The sequence below is a fragment of the Typha angustifolia genome, chromosome 14, assembly GCF_048772165.1.
Source record: "Typha angustifolia cultivar Huaian chromosome 14, ASM4877216v1, whole genome shotgun sequence".
Lineage (NCBI taxonomy): Eukaryota > Viridiplantae > Streptophyta > Magnoliopsida > Poales > Typhaceae > Typha > Typha angustifolia.
Genome location: NC_133252.1, coordinates 6,290,920 through 6,318,148, shown reverse-complemented (window position 1 = coordinate 6,318,148; position 27,229 = coordinate 6,290,920). Strand labels below are relative to the sequence as shown.

Genomic DNA, 27,229 nt, shown 5'->3' with positions numbered 1-27,229 from the left:
TGATTATACATGTGTTGACTACATAGTTGGAGACTACATTGCATCATTTTTCTCTTGATTCCTGTTCCACCTAAATTCTTATTATGCATTGACTTGTATCATACTAGATATATGCATATGATCTGTCATTTAGAAGGAAAGTATGAAATATGATTGATAGGATAGTTGATAGAAAGCGTGAGGATACCCAAGTAGGCGCGAGGGTTAGGACGCGCTTGGTGGATGATTAATCGCTCGACATAGTCGCGATCCTGTTGGCCTTACGTCCGAGGTCGTTAGTCTGTGTGCGCAGCAGACATTCGGGCACATGCCGTTCATCAGGGCATATGTGGTGAGTTATCCTTACGAGATTTCTATTAGCTAAAAGGGTGCCTAGTCTGGATAGATATTGATACCCTAGTATGGTTATATTTGAGATACTCCTTGCGGATAGCAGAGTATGCTTTGAACCTTCGGGCATGATGTTGAGACTGAGTATCGAGTGTTGACTGTGCACAGTGGTCTAGTATGATGGTGGTGTATCGAGATGTCGATGATGATTGTGATATGGAGAGTTTCATATGATTATTGAGTAATTATCATAATTTATACACCATTGTATTTGACATCATGATATAGTCGGCATGTATTATACGTATCATATTTGAGAGAAAGTTATGATGATAGTATGACATGGTGACCTATTTATTCATTATCGAGGATTATATACTTCTATCAGTTATTACATGTTATCTACTTTTCAATTATGTATTATTGAGGAACATTCATAAACTTCTCCATGACATAATACTCTTTCTGATTCATATTATCCAGTACTTGATTTACTCTCCGTTTAGCTTCACTGATTTAGGGTAAGGTCTATTTATTGAGCCTTTAGCTCATGACTCTCTTTGTTTTCTCCTTTCCAAAGATCCAGGTGAACAAGTGGAGCAGGATACTCCCTTAGAGATCTTGCCAGTAAGTGATGAGTAGGGTGTGGTTAGTGTTATATGCTAGATGAGTTATTTTATCTGATGTATTTGTAAACATCATCTAAAGTGTGTCTGTATCTTTGTCCTATGTTTTAGCAGGTGACTTTATACTTGTATAATTATGTATATAACACCGTTGTGTATATGTAATTGTAAAAAGTTCTTGATGATGTGTTGTGGCCTATGTGGGGCCCATGTAGGGTTATTTGTATGTTGTTGACAGTTAGACTTGAGTTATTCTTAGTTTAGATGTTGTGGATAAAATTATGATGTTGCTACAAGTTTATTTAATTGTTAGTATCTAACCAAATGGTCAGGTGCTACGCACGTGCCGTATGGGCTCGTGCCATGCACGTGTTTAGAGTTTGGGTGTTACACCAATCCTAGTTGATTTTAGCATGATGCGGATGGACTTCAAGTATAAGGGCCAATTCGACTCGAAGGGTTGCAGCCAAACCCTAAGGCTAGCCTTTAAGCCTTAACTGGATTACCACAAGCCGACTGCCATGGCTTGTTGATGCAGTTGGTCTCATCCATAGAGGAACCAAACCCAGATAACACAATAGCCGCCGATTTGGACTCACTTCTCCAAGGGTTTGATCAAGTCTTCAAAGAGCCACATGGACTACCGCCGATCCAAGACCATGATCACACTAGGAGCTGGACCAACGAACGTGAGGCCTTATCGGTATCCACATGCCCAAAAGGATGAGATCACACGGCTGGTACGAGAGATGTTGGATCAAGGCATCATCTAGCCAAGTCATAATGCTTACTCTTCGCCGGTGCTACTAGTGCGGAAGAAAGATAACTCATGGCAATTCTACGTGGATTACCGAGCACTAAATGCCATCATGCTCAAGGACTGGTATCCAGTACCGATTATCGAAGAATTATTGGACGAGTTAGCTGGTGCCACCATCTTCACTAAGCTAGATTTGCGAGCCAGCTATCACTAGATTAGGGTCTGAGCAGCCAACGTTCACAAGACATCCGAACCCATGATGGGCATTACAAGTTCCTTGTGATTCACAACCCGTCTTTGAGGTTTTTGTAACCCGACCCCTATTTTTTCCTTATAATTCTCATTTAACACCCTTTGTTAATTTAAATAGTACCAGCAAAGGAATATTTCATTATAATATATGAAATAATTTATAAATACCTAAATTACCCATGCTTTCTTTAAAGGAGGGGCAAAGAGGAGGAAAAATAGTGGTGAGGGTAATTTAGTAATTTGGTTGATATTAGTTATCAAAATAATGTCAAGGTGTTAAACAAGAATTATAAAGAAAAATCAGGGATTGGGTAACAAAATCATCAAAAATGGGGTGTGAATCATAAGATAGGTAAAATATAGAATGTGATTTGTAAAATATCCTATAATAAAACATTGCATGTGGAATCACGAGGTACGAGTGTAAATTAGATAAAAAAAATATAGCCTTATTATGGCACAAACACCTAGGTCACATCTATAAATTTAGAGTTGAGCCACTTATGTTTTTGGTGATTCCAAAATCCCTTTATTTTTATCAAGAGAAAATAGATAAAAATAAAGAAATTAAGTGCCAAAAGAACTATGGATGTCTTAGAATTAATTCATACGAATATCTGTGAACCATTTCCTATGGCATCTTGGAATGGTCAATAGTATTTTATAACATTCATAGACAATTATTCAAGAAAAGGTTACCTATTTCTTATACATGAGAAATCATAGGCTTTTGACATATTCAAAAATTTAAAGCCAAAGTTGAGTTACAACTTAAATAAAAAGACAAAGAGTATCAAATCTGACCGTAGTGGTAAATACTACGATAGATATGACGGATCATGTGAACAATGTCTAAGACCATTCGCTAAATACTTAGAGGAATATAAAATCATCCCACAATACACCATGCCAAAGTCATCTAGCATGAATGGTGTATCTGAAAAACAAAACCAGACTCTTAAGGATATGGTAAAGAGTATGATTAGTAAGTTTACTTTACCAGAGTCGCTCTAGGGTGAAGCTCTCAAAAGTAATAATTTATATCCTGAATCAAGTGCCAACTAAATCGACAGCAAAAATACCTTATGAGTTTTAGACAAGCCAAAAACCTAGTCTAAAGTACTTATATGTTTAGGGATGTCTAGGTGAGGCGAGATCTTATATACCACATGTAAGGAAATTAGACTCCAAACAGTATACAAATGCTACTTTATTAGTTATGCTGAGCGATCAAGAGAATACAAATTTTATGATCTCGTAAATAGGTCAATACGAAACTGCAACATTTCTTGAGAATGTTGAGTTTATGGAGAGAAATCAGGTTGGAGATATTATCTTTGAGGAGGAAGAGATATCAATCTCAACTCTCACTATTGCTTTTGACGATATGTAGATTTCTATCCCTACCACTGATCAAGAAGTGAATCTGGATCCTCACTAGAGATGTTGTTTAACACCTCATTCAGGATGAGGTAATTATTCCTAAGGAACAAACTTAACAACCTCTAGAGTCTACGCCATTAAGGCGATCTATGAGAGAAAGGAGAAATGCAATTTCAAATAATCATATCATATTTTTTTATGAACATGATAAAGAAAGTGGAATTCTAGAAAATGATTCAAACAACTTTTATGAAGCCATATAAGGCTCCAACTCTCATAAATGAATTGAAGCCATAAACGAGTACAAGTTTATGCAAGACAATAAGGTTTGAGAACTTATCCTACTACTAGTTGGTATGAAGCCCATTAGTTGTAAATTGATATTTAAAACCAAAAAGAGATTCAAGTGGTAATGTGGAAGAGCAATAAAGAACATTTAACTAAAGGCTTTACTCATAGCACTTGTTACACATTATAATCTTGAGTTGCATCGGAAGGATGTCAAAATAGTGTTTCTCACTAGTGACATTGAAGAAATAATTTATATAGTGCAACTAAAAACTTTGTGTTAGGAGACCCAAACAATATGGCCAGCAAATTGACCAAATCCATCTATAGGCTCAAGCAAACATCTTGTTAGTGGTACTTCAAATTCATCAAGTCATTGTCTCATTTAGTTTTGAGATTAAGGTTGTTGGTGAATGTATTATCATTAGTTTAGTGGGAGTTGACACATAGTCTTGGTTTTGTATGTTGATGACAAATTATTTACGACAAAGGATATAGGCATGCTGCACGAAACCAAGATATTTCTATCAAGAAAATTTGAGATGAAAGATCTTGGTGACGTCTCCTCTGTATTAGGAATTTAGATACACCGAGAATGTTCTTGGGATATTTATAAGATTGTCTCAAAGAAGCTATATCAATAATATTTTCAGTAGGTTTTGCATGCAATATTACAACCAGGTGACACCCCTATATTTAAAGGAGACAAGTTCAATCTTATCCAGTGCCCTAGAATAGCTTTGAAATTAAGGAAATGCAAAAGATTCTTTATGCGTCAACACATAGGGAGTCTAATTTATTCTCAAGTATGTACAAGTCCGAATATTGTGCACATTGTTAGCATGTTAGGCATATTTTTTAGTAACCCTACCATGCATCATTGGAAAGCAATCAAGTGGGTTATGAGGTATTTACAAAGAACAAAGAATTATATGCTCACATATAAGAGATCGAATCAGTTAGAGATTATTGGATATCTTGACTCAGAGTTTTCTGGATATCAAGATAGAAGATCCATATTAGGCTATGTTTACTTGTTGGCTGGTGGAGCTATTTCTTAGAGGACTACTGAGCAAACACTTATAGCTTCATCCACCATGGAAGTAGAGTTGTAGCATGTTATGAGGCATCTAATAATAGAATATGATGGCTATAAAATTTTGTCACTAGACTACGCATTTTGGACGGTATTAAAAGACCACTCAAATTATTTTGTGACACTAAGTCAGCAATTTTGTTTTCCAATAACAATATGAGCTCTACAAAGTCAAAACATATTGATATTAAGTTTCTAGTTGTAAAAGAAAAGGTGTAGAGTTGATAGATATCTATGAAGCGTATTGGGACAAGCTCTATGATAGTAGATTTGCAACAAAAGGATTACCACCCAAGGTCTTTGATAAGCATACTTCTCATTTTGGTGTTGTTTTGTTGGAGGATCAATTATTTTAGTGGGAGTTTATATTATTTTTTTGTTTATTGCTTTATCTTATAATTTAGATATTTCATATATATTTAGATTATTTCTTATAGAAATAAAATATTAAGTATATTGCACTCGGTTAAGTTATTTTTCAAAGTAATGATCTCAGCAATGTAAGTAGGATCAATTAGAAATAGTTATGTATGGATCACATTGTGTTACAAACCGACTAGAAAAGATCCGCAACAAGGGAGGGTAGGCTTCGATTAAGGTGAATAATGGTAAATGGAGACGGTCGAAGAAGGGATAATAGTGGTGGTGATGGTGAAGAAGATGATGAGCAACAATGGCGATTATGAAAGGAGATTAATTTACTTCTATTCTTAGGTTATTTTACTCTTACCCCTAAGATAATGTAACATCCGCCACCAAACATGTGCCCCTCACGTGGGTAGAACCCATGTGATTGTCACGTGACCCGCTAGTCAATTTTTCAACATAATATATAAGCAAAAAGCCCACATTTTTATAAATAATACAGACAAAGAAGCCCATAATATCAAGGCCATAATAAGCCCAAAATATATATTGATACTATGTTATAACACTCGCCACCAAACACGTGTCCCTCGTGTGGGTAGAACCCACGTGATTGTCATGTGACTTGCTAATAAATGTTTTAATATAATATACAAGCAAAAAACTTATATTTTCATAAATAATATAGACCGAGAAGCCTATAACATTAAGGCCACAACAAGCCCAAAATACATATCCATAACAAAAAAATAAGAGAAAGCCCACGTAGGAGCTACAAGCCATATAGCTTAATTTACATGAATAAAATAAGAATTAGAATTAGAAGACTCAAGCTAGTCTTCACCAGATCCTCCATAGGCTCGGGAGTCATCTACTAATCTGAAAATAATTTCACCAACTAGTGGTAAGCATAAAGCCCAGTAAGTATCTACTGTTATAGTCTAAAAGTAGTGCAATAAAAGATGCAACAATAAGTAAATATGAATGTGCGCATCATGATCAAATAAAATGCACCAATACCACATATCTGCCATGCTCATCCAATGCGCATATGCATTAGCAATCAACAACCTACCACATATCTTCCGGACTATCAAGTCCTCAAACTCGAACTGACATTCAGACTATCAAGTCCTTAAATAAGAACTATTGGAAGAAGATAAGAGGTAAATTATAAAATTGTCAAAAGAAAAAGGTACGGGACCATAAAATAGATAAAGAGAGGATGTGATTCGTAAAAATACATAGATTGCTAAAGACAAACCCAGTAACAGCATGCATGCAGCCGTCGATCCATATCTTGGCCGTCCAAATCTTCCTAACTCGTCTTTATATATTGACCTCGAAGAGGAAGGGTTCTTCCTTCTCAAGCTTTTTGGGTCGCTAGGGTTTCCCTAAGCTCTCTGCCTCGGCAGGTACTATATCTACCTGATTTCCCTCGATCTCCGTAGGTTTCTTCACCGATATCTTCTCCTCTTCTCCTTCCATCGATGTTTTCGTGCAATTTTGTATCTGGCGTTGATCTTTGATTGAGATCCGTGTGGACATGCCATCTTTTCTGCAGCTATTTCGACTTGTGAGGTTTTCTTGTGATAGATCTCCTTAGTTTAGGTGATTTCTTTGTTCGAAGGTTATAAATTTTTGGATTCGAAGGATATGCCCAATTTTTGTGGTTCTGTATTTTGTCGACGTACTGGTTGATCTGGATGCTATGAGCTTGATTTGGAATATCGATCGAGAGAGAAAGATAAATTCTTCTTACATATTGGATTTACCATCATGATCTGTAATTTATCTTTATTTGATAGCCCAAGATGCTTATTCTTGAGTTGTTCGATTTGGTAAAAGTTTGTCTTGGGCTTTTTATTGTTAAACAATACTTTTTCTTTGACATCTTGCCTGTACTTTCTTGCCCTTCGATGAAAAGAAATTGTTAGTGAAATTTCTTACATGTAGTTTCTGTTTTTATTCTCGGTGTTGCATACAATTCTGATTCTAGTATGATCTGAAATTCATTATTTTTGTTTTAGTGTTGATAGATAAGCAACTATTTTATTAATTCTTTGGTGTTCCTGGAAGTTGGAACTACTATTAGTTATTTCTCTTTGAGTTACAGTGTAAAATGCCTCGCTATGATGATCGATATGGTAACAAACGCTTGTATGTTGGTCGACTCTCATCTCGGACTCGCTCGCGTGACCTTGAAGATCTCTTCAGCAAATATGGAAGGTAAAAACGAATAAAAGTATGCCCATTTCGTTGTGGTCTGGACACTACTAATTGTATACTACAGTTGATGCAAAGCAGTTTCTTTCTAAGATATCATAACTCTAAAAGGTGAATTGGCTGAATGGAGTTTTTTCCTTCAATTATTTTGATATGATATATATGCTTAAACTGTCCCCACCTTAACATGAGCATAAAATGTTATTTAAGCGAAGTGCTGGAATTCTTGACTCCATGCGAAGTCAAATGGTCTTCATATGTCATATATTGCATTATATTCAGTCCCCCACATTCCTGGGGCCTTTAATATATAGGACCTGGAGGTTGAGAGCCATTTGCATGTCCTTCGAAATAGGATTGCTGATGGTCCTTTTCCCTCTCATTGTTTTCTTGTTAATGATAAGTCAAATGCATGGTCAGACACGAACAAATTTTGAAGTTCCTTCTCTGAAGTACTTCTTAGAAGAAGTGACTTGCAAAAGCTCTTGAGAAAATATTCCTACATTTGAAGTGATGGGTCGTTTTGGAGTTGGTTCTGCCTGCCTTGGATGTTATCTTCTGTTTAGTAGGTTTGTTTTATGGCTGTTGAGTCATGATAGCCAGTTGGTGACCAGTTACCCATCAGTGATGCTATGAGCCCATAGGCCATCCTAGCATCATTTTGGCTTGGGTTTACATTTTTTATTATATTATATTTTGAAACATTGACCCCAGGCCTTGTGTGTTTAACTTAAATGATCTTGTTGAAGGTTTTTGGGTTTTTTACCCAACCTGGAGGTCTATGATGGGAGAGGGTGCCCTTGGTGGATTTGGTGGCCATTCTTCCAAGTTTAGGAGACTATGGCGTTTCTTTCTGTAATCTTATTACCTGTTTTAATGGAAATCGCAACCATCAGAAAGTGGCACTTAGTTCGTCTTCTGACGGGTGATGCATTTCGGTACTTATATTTGATGGCCTTACTGTTTCTGGCAACCATTTCCGCAGAGTACGAGATGTGGATTTGAAGCACGACTATGCGTTTGTTGTATGTACACTCCTCTTGCTTTATACTGTAAATTGTTATTCTATTCAATTTCATGCTTGGTATCAATGTTCAAATATGAGGCTCCGCTATTTCCTTTTTGGTCCTTGTGAATTATATTCCAGGAATTCAGTGATCCTCGAGATGCAGATGATGCAAGATATAGCCTAGATGGTCGGGAATTTGATGGAACCCGCATCATTGTGGAATTTGCTAGGGGGGTAAGGAACTAATTCATGTACTTATAGACATAATGATCTTATTTTTCAGTTGTGCCTTTGTTTTGAAGATTGATACCATAGTAAAATACTTGCATTGTGCAGGGTCCGCGTGGCCCAGGAGGTTCCCGTGAGTATTTGGGAAGAGGGCCTCCTCCTGGATCTGGTCGTTGCTTTAATTGTGGCATTGATGGACACTGGGCTCGTGATTGCAAAGCTGGGGACTGGAAAAATAAGTGCTATCGCTGTGGAGAAAGAGGCCATATTGAAAGAAATTGCCAGAATAGTCCTAAAAATCTCAGGTTGTCTATTGCAGCATATGATCCTTCTTGTTCTCTTTGTCTTTTTCACTATTGGTCTTTGACATATGAAGCCATTGATGAGATGTTTTTTAAATTCTGTAATGTAATGTGGTTTACCTGTTGTATGTTGTAGGCGTGGTAGAAGTTATTCACGCTCTCCATCTCCTCGGCGTGGTAGGAGCCGCAGTAGGAGCTACAGCAGAAGCCGTAGTTACAGGTATGAGAAGTATTTAGATGGCTTCATGCAGTAGCTTTATCACTGTTTGCATCCTATTTTCTTTACTACATTTTTCAATTCATGTCCTGATTGATTTTGGAAAATATCACATCAGATGCATAAAGTTTTATGAGGTGACAACATAATTACTGTGTACTGTCTGACGTCATTTTGTTCTTTGTTAATAGCCGATCAAGATCTCCCAGAAGAGATGGGCGTGCGGTAGAGCGTGAAGAGAGGAGATCAAGGAGTCCTCGTTACAGCAGGAGCCCAAGGAGTTCTCCACCACCTAAGGGAAGGAAGGGCAGCCTCTCACCTGAGGGAAGCAGGAGCCCGCAGGAGAGGGTGAGCCCCCTGCTGAAGGGGCGAGGTGATGGCAATGCTTCAGATTACAGTGAGAGCCCTAGGAGAAGGGCAGACAGCGGCAGTCCAGTTGAAGACCGCAGGTATGATAGCCCTGTGACCAACGGACACAGCCCCAGCCCAAGGGATGACGCAGATAATGGCAACCATCATGCTTCGCCCAGAGGAAGCGTGTCCCCTTGAAAGCTGCTACCGTTGGAACTTTGCTTTTACATATGCAGATATTTAAGTGAACAAGAGGCTTGTTAACTTGTTTTTAAGTTTGAATGGATACTGCGGACTTGTGGTTTGGCAAATTGTTATCTGGATGCTGTCCCGTGGGTTTAACTTGGTTATATTGCTAGTTCAGCTTTCGTTATTTGCATGTCCGTATGTTCTGGCCATATGTTGTTTCATAATAACGCAACTTACACGAAAGTTTATGGTACCTTCGCTGGCAATAACTTAATAGGGTCAAACATGAGTTATATACTAGGAGCCGTTTCCAGGTATAGGATGCTTTAGTACAAAGGGCTCTAAGGCTCTGATGAATTGACGTTATTTCAAGGCTTTGAGTTGCATAATCAGCAATTCTACAGTATTCATTTGACATATTCAGAATCTGCACTGAAGGTTTGTTGCTAATAGATATTCCTAGAATTCTGCCACTAAAGCTTGTGTCCAATTTGTGTCTAACTCGTTAGGGTTGTATCGTATCAATATATTTAAGTACAACACTGTCACCCTAATAAATCGTATTCGTATTTTGAATGCAAGCACGAAAAATATGAATGCAAGGATTGAACGAATTCTTTTGAGGAAAATAAAACTGGATCAAAATTTACCAAAAAAATCCTACACCATTATAAAGGTGAGCGTTTCAGCTCGTTGAGGGTTTTTTCGAGAAAAATAAAGCTAACTGAAAATTTATCGATAAAGTTTGGGAGAAAAATAAAATCTTAAAGTAGTGCACAAACCCATAAAAGTGAATGGTAAAGTTTAGGTGAAAAATATGGTCTCAAAATAGCACTCGATGAGGAATTAAGGAACTTTTTGGATATCTCAAAATTATCGAAAGATGTACAAAATTAAATAGTATGCAAAATATTAACTTAATTATACAAAATACATATGTATGTATATGTATATGAAGACAAAATCTATACTATGGGCCATTTGCGCCAAATTTTTTTTTTAAAGTTTTTGGTAAGAATAAAATTGGACTCTTGTGCGCACCTTCAATATAAATTGTCCACTTTTATATAAAAATATGTGTATATCTACCGTAGGAAAGAATATACTTAGTTTTCAATAGTCTAATTTTGTTATTATAAAAACTTTAAGGGCTTTTTTTTGGTGCAAATGCTACTGTGTTTAGATATTTTTTTGGTTACAAAATATTGACAGTGTAACAACCAATCTTTAAGAAAAAAAAATTTTAATTGTAGCATGACACGACTTGGCCGGCCTCGTGCCATGCAGCTACGGGCGGGCTGAGGGCGCTATGCGCCCCGAGCTGCAGGCCCAGCCAACCTGGCCGGGCCAGCTAGCGTGGTGGGCCCCGGTGCCGCCGCGGCCTCCGCCGTTCCCCCTTCCTTCCCACCGCCTCTCTCTCTCTTTTTCTTCGCTCCACTCTCTCTGTCGGTCAGTCTCTCTCTCTCCTCTTTCTCTCAAACTCTCTCTCTCTTTCTCTGTTTCTCTCACTTGGGCTCGGGCTCGTCGGAGCCGAGCCGCCGGCGAGAGGCCGGCCGCTGGCTGGCCAGCAGCGGCCGAGCCCCTCCCCGCTGGCCCGGCACCCCTCCTTCCTTTTTTCTTCTTCTCTTCTCTTCTTCTTCTTCTCTTCTCTTCTTCTTCTTCTTCTTCCTTCTTCCTTCTTCAGCTTCTTCTCCCTTCTTTCTGCAACACTGCTGGGCTTGGCCTAGCACTGTAGCAGGCCAGTGCTAGGCCGAGCCCAGCATTGGGGGCAGCTCTTTTATTTTATTTTATTTCATTATTTATTTATCTATTTAGTTAGGTATTTCTTCTTAATTAATGCAAATAGATTACTTATATAATAATTATTGTAATATTAATATAAATTCTTTAGCATGATTATCATTAATTATAATTAGTATAATTAATGATTATACTATTATAAACTATTACACATAAATATAGGTAATACTTATATTTACTTATTTATATATCTATTAGATTAATAGATAGATTTGTAAATTATAATTATTAGATTCATATACTAATATTCTTATGATATACATTTTAAGTAATTCTAATAATTTATTATATATTATTATTTTGTAACAAATGAAATACTAGGCTTATTTATTTATTTATAAAGTAAAGGCTAATTAATCAAAATAAAGTGAGAACCATAACTTGATCATAATTAGATTTTTATCTATATTTATACTTTATTTATAATTATAAATAACTAGTAGAAATTCTAAAATCTAATAAATTATCATATTTTACACAAACAAATTTTAATTAGATAAATGGCTAATTTCATGTTACTTAAATATTTTCAAACCCTGAACCCCTTATTTAAGAGCCTATGGACCCTGCTAGCGATGAGTTGACTCTCAATTGACAGATGTGAGAGATACATGGTTCTGTCTTCTGATCAGATGTGACTAATCTTATCCTTTAGACGCCTTTATCAAGTTAGGTTATATTATATATTATATACATACATGTTTTGGCCTCCAGCATAAATATATGACTTTATCTAGAGATGATTATAGTAGAGCATATTTTATCATACATGTGATTAGGTTGATTTTAGATATAAGTATGATGATGATAAATAAAGATGATTAAAGATGACCATACTATTATAATTTTATGTCTAGTTGATCTGCAGCATGAATATGCATATGATAGACTAGCATGCGTATGCATGTATTGACTATATGATTAGAGATTACATTATATCATTTTTCTTGTGACTCCTATTACACCTAACTTCCGGTTATGCATTGATTTGTTATCATACTGGATATATGCATATAATCTATCATTTAAAAGAAAAGTATGAAATTTGATTAATAAGATAGTTGATAGAAAGTGTGAGGATATCCGAGTTGGCGCGAGGGTTAGGATGTACTTGGTGGATGTTGATCGTTCGACATAGTCATGAACCTAGAGCCTTACGTCCAAAGTCGTTAGTTTGTGTGCGTAGCAAACATTCAGACACATACTGTCTACTAAAGCATATGTGGCGAGTTATCCTCACGTGGTTCTATTAGTTAAAAGGGTGTTTGGTTTGGATAGCTGTTGATACCCTTTGCAGACGGTAGAGTATGGTTATGATTGAGATACTCATCGCGGATGATAGAGTATGTTATAAGCCTTTGGGGATGATGTTGAGATTGGGTACTGGTGTTGATTGTGAACAGTGGTCTAGTATGATGATGGCATTTAGAGACGACATTAATGATTGAGATGCTGAAAAATACATATGATTTCATTATTATCTGATATACATAATTATCGAGTAGACAATATATTATATGTGGTTGCTTTTGATATCATAGCATTGTCATAGTCAGAATGCATCATATGTGTCATATTTAAAAGAGAGTTATAATAATGGTATGACATGGAGATTTATTTATACATCATCGAGATTTATATATATTTGATTACATGATATCTACATTTTATTTATATATTATTGATGATATAATTATATACTTATTTTATTCGGTACATGATTTACTTTTTGTTTAGCATCACTGATTTAGTATAAAGTCTATTCATTATTGAACCTTTTGCTCATGACTCTCCTTATTTCTTTTCTAACCCTCTTCAGATATATGGTACGTGATAGTGGCTTGAGATATCATGAGAAGATATTTTAGGATGATGATGTTAGCTATAAGTGCAAGACGGTATAAATGATAATTTGTATAGAAATTGAGTTGTATCATAGTTTGTTATATTTATACTTTATTATATCAGACGATAATTTGTATAATATATGTCATATTATAGTGTATTTATGTATCAGTTGTTTTAGTGACATTTTGATGGTTTGTCGTGGCCTGTGTGGGTCCTACCAAATTATATGGTGGTCTAGTGTATATTATTGTGAATTTGGATGTTTATATATTAACATGTTTATTTGGTTAATAGTATGATTTATTTGGTGATGAGTTATGTGAGCATAAATATATTTAATAGGTTTTATTTAATTATGTCATGATTATATGGGCATAGGAGGGTATCCTATGCGTGACAGGTTTCGCCCGACCTGTTGTGTGCGTCGCACCTGTTGCATGGGCAAGTAGGCGTGCACGTGCCTGTGCTGGGCGGGGGCGTTACAGACAAAACTTTGAAGTGCGATTATGTCATAGTTCGGGTGCAAATTCTCCTATATTTTAGATATCTTTTTGGTTACAAAATATTGACAGAACTTTGAAGTATGACTATGTCATAGTTCGAGTGCAACTTCTTCTATTATGTCCAATTCTAACTTTGAAGTATGACTATGTCATAGTTCGAATGCAACTTCTTCTATTATGTCCAATTCTATGACAATGGAAGTATAGTTTCTGCTTTCTCTTGTTGCTATTGTCCTCAACCTCACCAATTGATGGTTACCTCTTCTTCAATCTATGCTCAAACTTCACCTGTACTGCAAGGGATAGGATTGAACGATTAAGAACATCACCTCTCAAGCCAAAATTCATTTGATGTAGTAGTTGGTAAGTAAACCGAATTAGTACTTCTAAAAGTATTTAATGTGAACAATTTCTCATAATAATCATATTTTAAATATGACAATTTTATAGCGTCAAGTGTATGCTCATAGGGAAAAAAGAGTACCTTCAATGCACTAGATATGCCTTCTTTCTTTTCTAGATTCACTATCTGAGCTTTATGAAAGTATGCCATCTATAATTCAAATATGCTAGACGGCTATACTACATATTGTCTTCCTTTTCCTCCTACATTCATAATTATTTTCTCTGCCCATGATGATAGTCAAATATTTATCTTTGTTGCAATATTATGGTACTTTAAAAAATATGATGCTGCTTTCTTTCTAGTTCTATTTCACTATATATTACATAAACAGATATTTTATTTCTTTAAAAGATTCATTACAACTCTATGTAATATTAGTTAAAATAATATTATATTAATATTTAGGAAAATAATAATTTGCTCATATATATTGAGAATGTTTTGGGTAACATTCCTTTATCATATGCATATGATTTGTGAATTATGAAATTGTAAAGGCATGAGCTGCAACTCAAAACTAAGGTACATAAATTTTGGGAGTTTTTGAAGATTTCTTTCCATCTACTATATCTAGAAAGATCTTGGTTTACTATATTGATCAAGCCCATTTATTGGTGGGAGACATAATTGTGAGTTTTACAATTGATGAAATGCAATTACGATGGTACGTGAGAAACCAAATTCAAAAGTGTTTGTTCTCTCTCGATTATAGCAAAAATAATAAGAAGCATACGATTATCACCATCCATTATAGTTGTAATTACTAATGAGCCCGTATATTTGTCTATGAGGAAAATGCTATCAATAGTAAAATAAATGGACGCATGTTAACCTTTATGCCCGCAAACAAGCTTTAAAAAGCATATAAAAATATGTGAAGTGTCCCTCTTACTCATATTTTAGTGCACTCAAACAATCAAGGGCCTTTATTTTATAATGCTCATGAGTTGAAATTCAAATTGATAACTGACTATGTATTTTAAGTGCATGCTTGGAATTAGTTACCCCACGAAAGCAGTCCAATATGTAAATCTGAGATGGGTATATAAGTATCACCATTTGCTTTAGGAGTGTAGAAGTTAACAATAAACTCATCAACAAAATTCACAAATATATATTTTTTTCAATAGTGCAACCACCGTAGTTGTCTAACCCTAACCCTTCCTTAAAGTCCATAATCAACTCATTTTAGTATCTTTCAAGTGGGTGCTGAAGTATGTTGCTCGCCTTCGAAAACAATATCTTCTACAACTTCTTAATCATCAATACATTTATCTGTAGAGATATACACATTTGTTTAAGATTGTCTACGTTTCTTGTTTCCTTTAAACTTTGTTTAAGAATATTAAGCCTAAATTAAAATAATATGCATCATTAATTTAAAAAATAAAATTTCATATATCTTTTGGACGCAACAACTATACAAATATACACATCATATTTCCCTCGCAAATTACTTAACAATAATTTGATACATATATTTTGCATGCTGCGAATAGATCGTACATAACATATATTAAGGATGCACACATCCAGAGGTTTACATCCTAATATTGTAAGAAATAAGCACAATTAATATAGTACGCATTTATATGAGTAAATTTTGTGCATCTTTTATCTTTACAATGTACACATATTTTCACAAAATATACATCAAAAAAGAAAAAATTATTGCTTACATATGACTATAAATTCCTTTTGAGAATACTTGAACCACATGAGGTGGTAGAAGCACAAATGAGTAGATAACCATGCTTATTAATGAAAAGCGGACAAATAGGACCCACAAAGGGGTGAGATCAAAGCTAAAAACTATTTTTATAGGATTGTCAAATAATACCTTTGTAGAGGAAGAAGAATAATTCAATCGCTAGTGATAAATAATAGAAGATGAAAGAAGAGTAGAAGGTAGAAGATGGAAGACGAGTAGCTATCACGGAGAATCATGCTGAGGAGACAGAAATGTAATTTGACATGTAATCATAGTTTTTTTTTTAAACGTGTAATCACATTTAGTGTGGTACTTTGTCTCTAACAAGGTGGAATATGATAGTCTTAATTTTTATCAGTTTTTAGGATTAAATAAGTAAAAGAGATCTTTATTTGCTATTTCAAAACTCAAGAGCTAAAAACTACTAATACCATAACTAGGAGGACTTTTCTGCAAATAACCAGCTCCTCTTTGACTGTTCATTTGGTGTGCACAAATTGCAGGCAAAAATCATGCCGCATTTGAAATAAGTTATAGACAACTGAAAATACATGTATTCGCAGCTAGCTGCAAGTTTTGGAATTTTGTCGAGTTCACGTCTTTCAACTTGATGTGCTAATGTGCCTAGGCATGCTGGTGACTCCGAGTGATCTTTGGTACGCACCGCATATTTTGGAGGCAGCAAATACCCCATATCAGCAAAATCTCCTTCCAGACTAGATGGACTTCTCGTACGAATTGAATCCAAAACAGAGTCGGGTATGGCATCCAAGGTTAGGATTTGATTTGTCTGCAGAGAACAAGTCCAAATTAGTTAATATCAAAGTTGGAGCATACTTCCCTCCTGGAGTTTCTCTAAACTGAGGGAAATTTCCTAAACAAAACCAGAAGCAATTTTCTTGACATAAATTCTTTCCGTGATACACAAGTAAAAAAGACTCTCTAATGTATATGCATCTTCTGTCAACCAAATTTACCCAACTGACTAGTGATAAATTAGGAAAGTGTAGTTAAAGAAAAATGACCTTGCCTAGCATACCTTGCAATGCCATAATGCAGCATCAGCTTTGCATTTTCACAGACCATTTCCAGTTTCTGAATGAAATAAATTCAGGAATGGCTGCATTCAGATAGATGGAATACTATCAGTCCTAATCGAGGAGAAAATTGCATGATAATTTGTATAATTACCAACATCTACAAGAAAATTGCATGATAATTTGTATAAGGACACAATAACAATAATAGATATTGGTTGATAGCCTCAGATAGAGTTTGATCCTCATGATATATAACAAATGTTCATTATTAATCAGTTACTGAAACCAGCTGGGTATGGGAAATGGAAGTCTTAATAAGAAACTGAACTAGAGATTAAAGTGATAAAGGACAATGCATCGGATTTAATACCCTCCCCAGTATGGACAATCTTGAGTTACTGTGTTTTCCGAATTGCAAACAGAAGATTCTTGTTATTCATAAAATGCTAAATCATGTTAGCAGAATATATGCCAAATAACAGGTGGATTGACAGGCCAGTAAGTCATTTTAATGCTTTCCAAAATACAAGGTAAAAGTTAATTTGACTCTTGCATATCATGATACCAACATAATCACTTGATGAAATTAGAAAGATCTCTAAATGTTGCCTATAGTACCCATTGCTTTTGAGTTATACACTAGTAGACACATTTTAGGAGAAAAAGAAGAGCTAGTCATTTTCATATATCCAGTGACAAGTCAACAATTAGAGCAGTACAGCTATAAGACGGTGACAGTAAAGCCAATTTTCTAGGATCCATCAAATCACACGAATCATTTTATCAATGTCTTATATCGATTAGAATTGCCTTATTTCTAATTCCCAGAAACTTCTCTCCGTTCCAAATAGATTTCTTGTTTGGTTCTCGTCATGGTTCAAACTTTCATCCAATATTGAGATGTATCAGTAGATACATATCAAAATCTGCCAATGCCGATTCAAAATCAAGGGAAAACTATGAAGATTTCAAGCTTGGGTTGGGTTTTGATGGTATTGGTCGATACTAGGCCGTATCAGCTACATATAGGCTGTGTCAACTAATATGTAAGGCATATCAATCGAAACCGCCAATGTACTGTTTTTTTTTCCCTACTTTGGTCTATAGATTGGGTCGGATTTTGTTATATGATGTAAACTGGGTTAGGTTGTCACGACCCAAAATAGGAATCATGACTAGCCATGTATCTCAATATGCTTGAAATGCACGAAGCCTTATTAATACTCTCTACGTGTACGATGACAAAATAAATAAATAAAATAAGAATGTGCTTTATTAAATTTTATAACTAATTACAATAAAATAAAATAATGTTAATATTTTTGAGTCTCTAAACTAAATAAATAAAACTTCTAATCTAAAGCATAAAATCTAAAAGAGCGGAAAGGTAAATAGGTGAATCCTAAGTGGAGGTGGAATCCGGGTACATCTCGTTCAGTCGCTCTGCTGACTATTACCTGAAATAAATAAACAAATACAAAAAACAATAGAACCCATAAGCCAACAACTATAGTTCAGTGAATGGAATCCACTCGAAAACTAAATAAATTTTAATTCATATTAATGCTGAATAAATTAAACTAAAAGCAATAATATCCATCACAATATGCAATAGGCATGCTCTCTAAATAATAACAATGATACCAATAGAGAGATGTCACAACTTGTAACCTTACACGTTTTCAACATATTAACATCTTTTTGATATTTATACTTTCATATGTCTCAATGAATCTAAACCCTATGGATCCACATCAACTAGAAGTCATCTCGAGATGACGTTCGGGACTTTTCTTCGTAGCTGATCCGGTTAGGATCATCATAGGGTATCACCCTGTGATTAACACACTCTGTCTTTTCCTCTAACCGTTGAGAGAAGTTAGAGTCACCTAGGAAATTTTCTCCACCGACAGAGCTTATTGATAAAACATTAGAAGAAATGGTTAGTAGGACCTCAGTTGGTTGGCTTTGATATGACAATCTCACCGTAGTGATCTAATTTAGGACTTTCCCCTGGACTTCCCCCTGGACTTCTAGATAGACTTGAGTCACCACGGAAAATTGCAAACGATTTATACCGGGATTGTTCTCTAAGTCGTATCAATACTAGTCTCATTTTTCTTTTCACAAATTTCAATATTTGCACAAAGTATGGTGATGCACTGTGTCAAAACCAGAAAAAAAATAAAAATAAAAAATAATAATAATAATAATAATAATAATAATAATAATAATAATTTAGGGGTTATGAGAGGAGGGTGCACGTGCTCTGCACGTGCAGTCCCCTCCCCTCTCCCTCTCCAGCACGCGTTGAGGCTGATAAGGGGGAGAGGATTTCTTCTAATCCAAATCGGATTAGATTTAATCCCCTTCTAATCTATAAATTAGCCCTAATCCTCTCTCTCTTGACCCTCAGCCCTCTTCTCTCTCTCCTTCCTCCCTTCTTTCGCTTCCTCCTCACCGTCGGAGTCGTCGCCGTGGAATCGGCCAGTCGGAGCGTCGCCGGAGGAAATTGGAACCATTACCCTCCTCCCCGGTGAGCCCTCTCTCATCTCTCTAGTTTAATTTAAAATTAAATAGGTAAATCCGAAATACCTAATTTGCGGAATTCGGCCTCGTCGGCAAATCTGGCCGGCCGGCGGCTTCGAGTCGCAATCGCATCATCACCGGAGGCTTCGTGCTTCGAGCCTGGTGTCGGAGATGTCTTCTACGAGGCCCTCGTGGCTCTGATCGGCGTTGGATTTCGCGTCGACCGTCGGTGATGAGTCCTTCTCCACCTCGTGAGGACGACAGAGGAAGGGTGAGAGGGAGAGGAGAGGTTGAAGGTGGTCGTGAAGGGGTTGCCAGCGAGAGGTCGCCGGCGGTCACCCTCTCCCTCTGCCATCTTCTTGCGTCGATCGCAAGGGTGGGGAAGAAAAGGGTTGGCTGGGCTCGGGTGAAACCCGAGCCAACCACTTTTGCCTTTTAAGTCGGGTTCGATTCGAGTTTGGATTTCGGATCCACAAACCCGAACCGAACCACTTAAGTTGGTGGGCTACGGGTTAGCCCGAGCCCAATTCAATTAATTCGGCTGGGCCTCGGCCCAATCCGATTTAGTTGATTTCTTTTAGATTGGGCCGGGCCAGCAGCCCAGCCCAATCCAATGGGTAATTTTAAACCCATTTTAGTTATTTTTGGTTTTTAAATTTTAAAAATATTGTTATTATTCAAATTAAAAATTTGAATATTATTTATTATTTAAGGTGGTGAATTTTAGTACGTGAGCTAGAGATTAGAGGTTTCGGTTGTCTTGCCTAGACTCAGGTGAGTGGGTTCACTTACGTGTTTATTTTATTGTATTTCGTATTTTTGTCAGACCATGTAAATTTTCTGTGTGCAAATTATTTATTTCACCCTCATGTGTAAAAATTAAGTTGTTGCAATTTCTGTGTGCAAGTCTATTTATTTCATCCGTACGTGCGAAAATTTAATTGTTTTATTTTCTGTGTGCATTTAATTATTATATTCAGTGCATCACCATACTTCGTGTTAATATTGAAATTTGTGAAAAGAAAAATGAGACTAATATTGATATGACTTAGAGAACAGTCTCGGTATAAATCGTTTGCGATTTTTCGTGGTGACTTAAGTCTATCTGGAAGTCCAGAGGAAAGTCCTAAATTAGATCACTGCGGTGACTTCCTTAGGTGACTCTGGCGGGGTTAGGGAACAGTCCTAGGAAAAATGAGAAAATTTCCTAGGTGACTCTAACTTCTCTCAACGGTTAGAGGAAAAGACAGAGTGTGTTGATCACAGGGTGATACCTTCTGATGACCCTAACCGGATCAGCTATGAAGAATAGTCCCGAGCGTCATCTCGAGGTGACTTCTAGTTGATGTGGATCCACAGGGTTTAGACCCATTGAGACATATGACAGTATAAATATCAAAAAGATGTTAATATGTTAAAAACGTGTAAGTTTACAAGTTGTGACATTTCTCTATTGTTATCATTGTTATTATGTAGAGAGCATGCCTATTGCATATTATGATGGATATTGATGCTCTTAGTTTAATTTATTCAGCATTAATATGTATTAAAATTTATTTGGTTCGAGTGGATTCCACTCACTGAGCTATAGTTGTTGGCTCACGAGTTCTATTGTTTTTTTTTTATTTGTTTATTTATTTCAGGTAATAGTCAGCAGGGCGACTGAGCGTGATGTATTCGGATTCCACCTCCACTTAGGATTCACCTATTTACCTTTCCACTCTTTTAGATTTTGTGCTTTAGATTAGAAGATTTTATTTTATTTTATTTTAGTTTAGAGACTCAAAAACATTAACATTGTTTTTATTTTAATTGCATTTAGTAATAAAATTTTAATAAAGCACATTCTCATTTTATTTATTTATCTTGTCATCGTATACGTAGAGAGTATTAATAAGGCTTCGTGCATCTCAAGCATATTGAGATGCATGACCGGTCATGATTCCTATTTTGGGTCGTGACAATGTTGGTATCAGAGCCTAAATTTGTGTTATCCTAAATCACCCTTAGAGTTGTGTGGAGGTCCGGTGGCATCAGCTCAGGTTCGTTATGAAATTTTTATTATATTCAGTAAAATTATTCTTATCTCATTATAAATCTTGAAGAGACAATATGTATACGCGTCGTCGTCGACAGGGAGCTGCGGCCCAGGGTTTATCTCCTGACCGGAGTAGGGAGCAAGAGCCGGCTCCTACTCAAGCGCCAGTTCTTGCACCTACTGCTATTCCTGGTTTAGGATCGGAAACTGCTCCTAGCCTTGCCCAGATCCCCACTCCTGCCCCAGTTCCTGCTACTCATACTGTAGTATCGGTGCTACAGACCCTTCTTCAGGCCGTTGGAGGACAGTCATCGCAGACTCCGGCTCCATCAGAGTCTAGATAGGGGTACAGTGTTTGAAAAATTTTTAAAGGCATCTCCGCCTGCCTTTAGAGGGACCACTGATCCGATTGAAGCAGAGGCATGGCTGCTGCGAATCGAGAAGATATTGCGAGTATTGGATTGTTCAGAGGATCAAAAGGTTGCTTTGACAACCTATATGTTTGAGGATCGGGCAGAGCATTGGTGGCAGATGTTTGAGCGCCAGTACATTGGACGAGAGAAGGAGCTGACTTGGGGAAATTTTAAGAAGATTTTCTTCGAAAAGTACTACCCTCGGGCCTTAAAGAAGAAGAAGCATGATGAGTTCTTTGAGCTGAGACAGGGAGGCATGTCTATAGTGGACTTTGAGGCGAGATTCACCGAGCTGTTGCGATTTGTTCCACATATAGCAGCGAGCGAGGAAGAGAAAGTTAGCTTCTTCAAGGGTACGTTGCAGCCAGCCATCAGAGATAGGATATCATTATTTCAGTGTCAGACACTTCCAGAAATGGTGTCTAAGGCACTCCTTGCCGAAAGAAACATTGGGGAGCTTCGCCAAGAACGAGAACAGCAGCATCCACAGAAGAAGTCGAGGAGGTACCAGGAGCAAAACAGAGTAAGTAGTCAGTCGTTTGGACAGCCCTTGAGGGTCGGGAGTGGACCAAACCCTTCTGGGGGAGGTCCCAAACAGAGTCAGCCTAAAAATTATACGAGGTGTGGACGCTCACATTCGTACAGTGTTGGGTGCAATGGAGTACCACGAAGCTGCTACAACTATGGGAGACCGGGCCATTTAGCGAGAGATTGCAGAGCACCACGTGGGGGATGGCGTCTGACTTCTCAGCAGGATCAACAGCATCGACCGTCCCAGTCTGGCACAGCAAATAATAGGCCTCCAGCAAGTAGCGGAAACCCAGTAGCGAGGCTAGAGAATAAAGGAAGAATTTATACCTTGACCCAGGAAGAAGCTGAGCACTCACCATCCGTAGTGCAAGGTACATTATCTATTTCTTTCATACCAGCAAAAGTCCTTTTTGACTCTGGAGCCTCTCATTCTTTTGGTTCACCTGATTTTCTTTCCTTATTACCTATTGCACCTGAGATTATGGAATCATGTTTAGCAGTGACTACACCCATAGGGAGGACCATACTTTTAAATCTTATCTACAGATCTTGTTTAGTAGAGATAGGCAGTCAGAAACTTCCAGTAGATCTTATTTGTCTAGACATGCATGATTTTGATGTTATACTGGGTATGGATTGGTTATCTGCACATCATGCTATAGTGGATTGTAGAATAAAAAGGGTCACATTTTCTATCCCGGAGAAGCCAGAATTTTTCTTCCAGGGTGAGCGAAAGATTCCTACGACCAGTATTATCTCAGCACTTCAAGCAAATCGATTAATGAAGAAAGGATGCCCAGGCTTTTTGGCATCGGTAGTGGGCGTGGAACGTGCAGAGCAGGAGATTCATGAACTTCAAGTGGTAAATGAATTTCCAGATGTTTTTCCTGAAGATCTACCTAGTCTTCCACCCGATAGAGAGATAGACTTCACCATAGATCTGCTCCCTGGCACTGAACCAATATCAAAGGCACCCTACAGGATGGCACCAGCAGAACTTAGAGAGTTGCAGACCCAACTTCAAGAGTTGCTGGATTTGGGTTTTATTCGTCCGAGTGTATCACCTTGGGGAGCACCAGTTTTATTTGTAAAGAAGAAAGATGGATCAATGCGTCTTTGCATTGATTATCGGGAGTTAAAGTCACTGTGAAGAACAGGTATCCACTACCCCGGATTGATGATCTTTTCGATCAACTGCAAGGCTCTCAGGTCTTCTCAAAAATCGATTTAAGGTCTGGTTATCACCAATTGAAGATAAGGAATGAGGATATTGCAAAGACAGCATTTAGGATTCGCTATAGCCATTATGAGTTCTTAGTGATGCCTTGCCTTTTGGCCTTACAAATGCACCTGCAGCTTTTATGGACTTAATGAACCGGATCTTCAAACCTTCTTGGACCAGTTTGTTGTGATATTCATTGATGATATATTGATCTATTCCAAGAGCAAAGAAAAGCATGAGGAACATCTGAGGACAATACTTCAAACTCTTCGTGAGGAGAAACTTTATGCCAAGTTTAAGAAGTGTGAGTTTTGGTTGGATGAGGTTGCATTCTTAGGACATATAATCAGCAAGGATGGAATCAAGGTGGATCAAAAGAAGATAGAGGCTGTTAGCAAATGGCCGAGGCCTACTTCAGTATCTGAAGTACGTAGTTTTCTTGGATTGGCAGGCTACTATAGAAGATTTGTGGAGGGATTTTCACGGATTGCCTTGCCACTTACTCACCTCACCAAAAAGGGGGTAAAATTTGAGTGGTCAGATGATTGTGAAAATAGCTTCCAAGTGCTCAAGCAGAGATTGATTTCAGCTCCTATCCTTTCACTTCCGACAGAGGGCGGTAATTTTATAATTTACAGTGATGCATCCCGACAGGGCCTCGGTTGTGTTTTGATGCAGCATGGAAAGGTGATAGCTTATGCATCTAGACAACTTAAGATTCATGAGAAGAACTATCCTACTCATGATCTTGAGTTGGCTGCGGTGGTTTTTACACTAAAGATTTGGTGTCACTATCTTTATGGAGAATCTTGTGAAATTTTCACTGATCACAAGAGCCTCAAGTATATTTTCACTCAGAAAGAACTTAATTTGAGGCAGCGTAGGTAGCTAGAATTAATCAAGGATTATGATGTTAGTATCAATTACCATCCTGGTAAGGCAAATGTGGTAGCCGATGCTTTGAGCAGAAAATCATCAGACGGTCACTTATCAGCACTTACTTGTCAGCAGTGTATTATTGAAGAATTTAGACGCCTGAAGATTGAAGTAACACCAAACCCAGAGAGAGTAGCTATTTGCAACCGGCTAGTGGTCAAACCTACACTTAAAGATCGCATCCAGGCTGCTCAATTAGAGGATGCCAACCTCAAGAGGATCTTGGAAGGATTAGAAAAAAGAGAAATTCCTGGCTATTTGAGATCAGATGAAGGACTAATCAAGTACCAGAATCGAATCTGCGTCCCAGCTAGTGAGGAGTTAAAGAATGAAATTATGTCAGAGGCTCACAGTTCAGGATTTAGTATCCACCCAGGCAGCACAAAAATGTATAGAAATTTGAGAGAAAACTTCTGGTGGAATGGTATGAAAAAGGACATACCAAACTTTGTGGCCAGATGTCTCATATGTCAGCAAGTCAAAGTTGAGCATCAGAAACCTGCAGGGATGTTACAGCCTTTGCCTTTATCGGAATGGAAGTGGGAGGATGTGACTATGGACTTTGTCTCGGGACTCCCTCGCTCTAGATCGAATCATGATGCAATTTGGGTGATCGTGACTTACTAAGTCTGCTCACTTTTTGGCCATTCGTATGACTTACTCTTTAGATCGTTTTGCACAGCTTTATATTAGAGAGATTATTCAACTCCTTGGCGCACCTTTGTCTATCGTATTTGATCGAGATCCTCGTTTTGTTTCTAAATTCTAGCGGAGCCTTCATTCAGCTATGGGCACACGTTTGAGATTCAGTTCAGCTTATCACCCGCAAATTGATGGACAATCCGAGAGGACTATTCAAACCCTTGAGGATATGTTGCGAGCATGTTCTTTGGAATGGAAAGAAAATTGGGATGATCATTTTCCACTCATGGAGTTCTCATATAATAATAGCTACCATTCGAGTTTGGGGCTAGCACCTTACGAGGCGTTATATGGTAGAAAATGCAGATCTCCACTTTGTTGGTTTGAGGTTGGTGAAAGACAATTGTTGGGACCTGATATAGTACAAGATGCTACTCAGAAAATTGTCAAAATCAAAGAAAAGCTTCTTGCAGCTCAAAGCCGTCAAAAGAGCTATACTGATAACCGAAGAAGAAACCTTGAGTTTCAAGTGGGTGACATGGTTTTCCTAAAAGTGTCACCTTGGAAAGGTTTGATCAGGTTTGGTAAGAAAGGCAAGTTGAGTCCTCGCTTTATTGGACCTTTTGAAGTGTTAGAGCGCATTGGAGAGGTGGCCTATCAAATAGCACTGCCACCTAGATTATCTTAAGTACATAATGTCTTCCATGTATCTATGTTGAGGAAGTATGTGTCTAGTGCAGATCATGTGATTGACTTCGAGCCTTTGGAGATCCGAGAAAATCTATCTTATGAGGAGCAACCTGTGGAAATTCTAGAGACTCAACAAAGAACTCTTCGAAATAGGGTAATCTCCTTCGTGAAGATTTTATGGCAAAACCACAGGCCAGAGGAAGCAACTTGGGAGCGTGAGGATGAGATGAGGGAAAAGCATCCAGAGCTATTTCCTCAATCTTCATAGCGACTATTACGGTATTACCTTATTCTTATATTACGCTAATCTTAATTTCGAGGACGAAATTTCTTTTTGTTGGGAATAGTTGTCAAAACCAGAAAAAAATAATAATAATAATTTAGGGGTTATGAGAGGAGGGTGCACGTGCTCTACACGTGCAGTCCCTCCCCTCTCCCTCTCCAACACGCGTCGAGGCTGATAAGGGGGAGAGGATTTCATCTAATCCAAATCGGATTAGATTTAATCCCCTTCTAATCTATAAATTAGCCTTAATCCTCTCTCTCTTGACCCCCAGCTCTCTTCTCTCTCTCCTTCCTCCCTTCTTTCGCTTCTTCCTCACTGTTGGAGTCGTCGCTGTGGAATCGGCTAGCCGGAGCGTCGCCGGAGGAAATTGAAACCACTACCCTCCTCCCCGGTGAGCCCTCTCTCATCTTTCTAGTTTAATTTAAAATTAAATAGGTATATCCGAAATACCTAATTTGCGGAATTCGGCCTCGTCGGCAAATCTGGCCGGCCGGCGGCTTCGAGTCGCAACCGCATCGTCACCGGAGGCTTCGTGATTCGAGCCTGGTGTCGGAGATGTCTTCTACGAGGCCCTCGTGGCTCTGATCGGCGTTGGATTTCGCATCGACCGTCGGTGATGAGTCCTCCACCTCGTGAGGACGACAGAGGAAGGGTGAGAGGGAGAGGAGAGGTTGAAGGTGGTCGTGAAGGGGTCGTCGGCGAGAGGTCGCCGGCGGTCACCCTCTCCCTCTGCCATCTTCTCGCGTCGGTCGCAAGGGTGGGGAAGAAAAGGGTTGGCTGGGCTCGGGTGAAACCCGAGCCAACCACCTTTGCCTTTTAAGTCGGGTTCGGTTCGGGTTTGGATTTCGGATCCACAAACCCGAACCGAACCACTTAAGTTGGTGGGCTACGGGTTAGCCCGAGCCCAATTCAATTAATTTGGCTGGGCCTCGGCCCAATCCGATTTAGTTGATTTCTTTTGGATTGGGCCGGGTCAGCAGCCCAGCCCAATCCAATGGGTAATTTTAAACC

At 37.8% G+C, this 27,229-nt stretch overlaps 1 protein-coding gene and 1 long non-coding RNA gene across 14 annotated transcripts in view; one reads left to right on the top strand and one right to left on the bottom strand.

Annotated features, from left to right (window-relative positions):
* The first annotated feature begins 6,375 nt into the window (after positions 1 to 6,375).
* On the top strand, positions 6,376 to 9,813 carry LOC140775798 (serine/arginine-rich splicing factor RS2Z33-like). Of its 2 annotated transcripts, XM_073119237.1 has the most exons (8): positions 6,483 to 6,516; positions 7,218 to 7,330; positions 8,077 to 8,182; positions 8,313 to 8,352; positions 8,475 to 8,570; positions 8,673 to 8,869; positions 9,003 to 9,086; positions 9,275 to 9,813. In XM_073119237.1, the coding sequence occupies exons 2-8, from the start codon at positions 7,234 to 7,236 to the stop codon at positions 9,630 to 9,632; spliced, it is 978 nt and encodes a 325-aa protein (XP_072975338.1). In that variant the 5' UTR covers positions 6,483 to 6,516; positions 7,218 to 7,233; the 3' UTR covers positions 9,633 to 9,813. The 2 variants fall into 2 exon arrangements, with proteins under 2 accessions (XP_072975339.1, XP_072975338.1); XM_073119238.1 differs by lacking the exon at positions 8,077 to 8,182 and having other exon boundaries at positions 6,376 to 6,516.
* A 6,630-nt stretch (positions 9,814 to 16,443) lies between these two features.
* LOC140776673 (uncharacterized) overlaps positions 16,444 to 27,229 on the bottom strand; it is a 53,332-nt gene continuing 42,546 nt past the window's right edge. For 10 of the 12 annotated variants that reach the window (XR_012106917.1, XR_012106914.1, XR_012106915.1 and 7 more), the window contains 2 exons: positions 16,931 to 18,388; positions 16,444 to 16,681 (listed from right to left, as the gene is read on the bottom strand). This is a non-coding gene — a long non-coding RNA (uncharacterized lncRNA). The remainder of the gene's footprint in view (positions 16,682 to 16,930; positions 18,389 to 27,229) is intronic. The other 2 variants (XR_012106916.1, XR_012106923.1) reach the window with 1 other exon arrangement.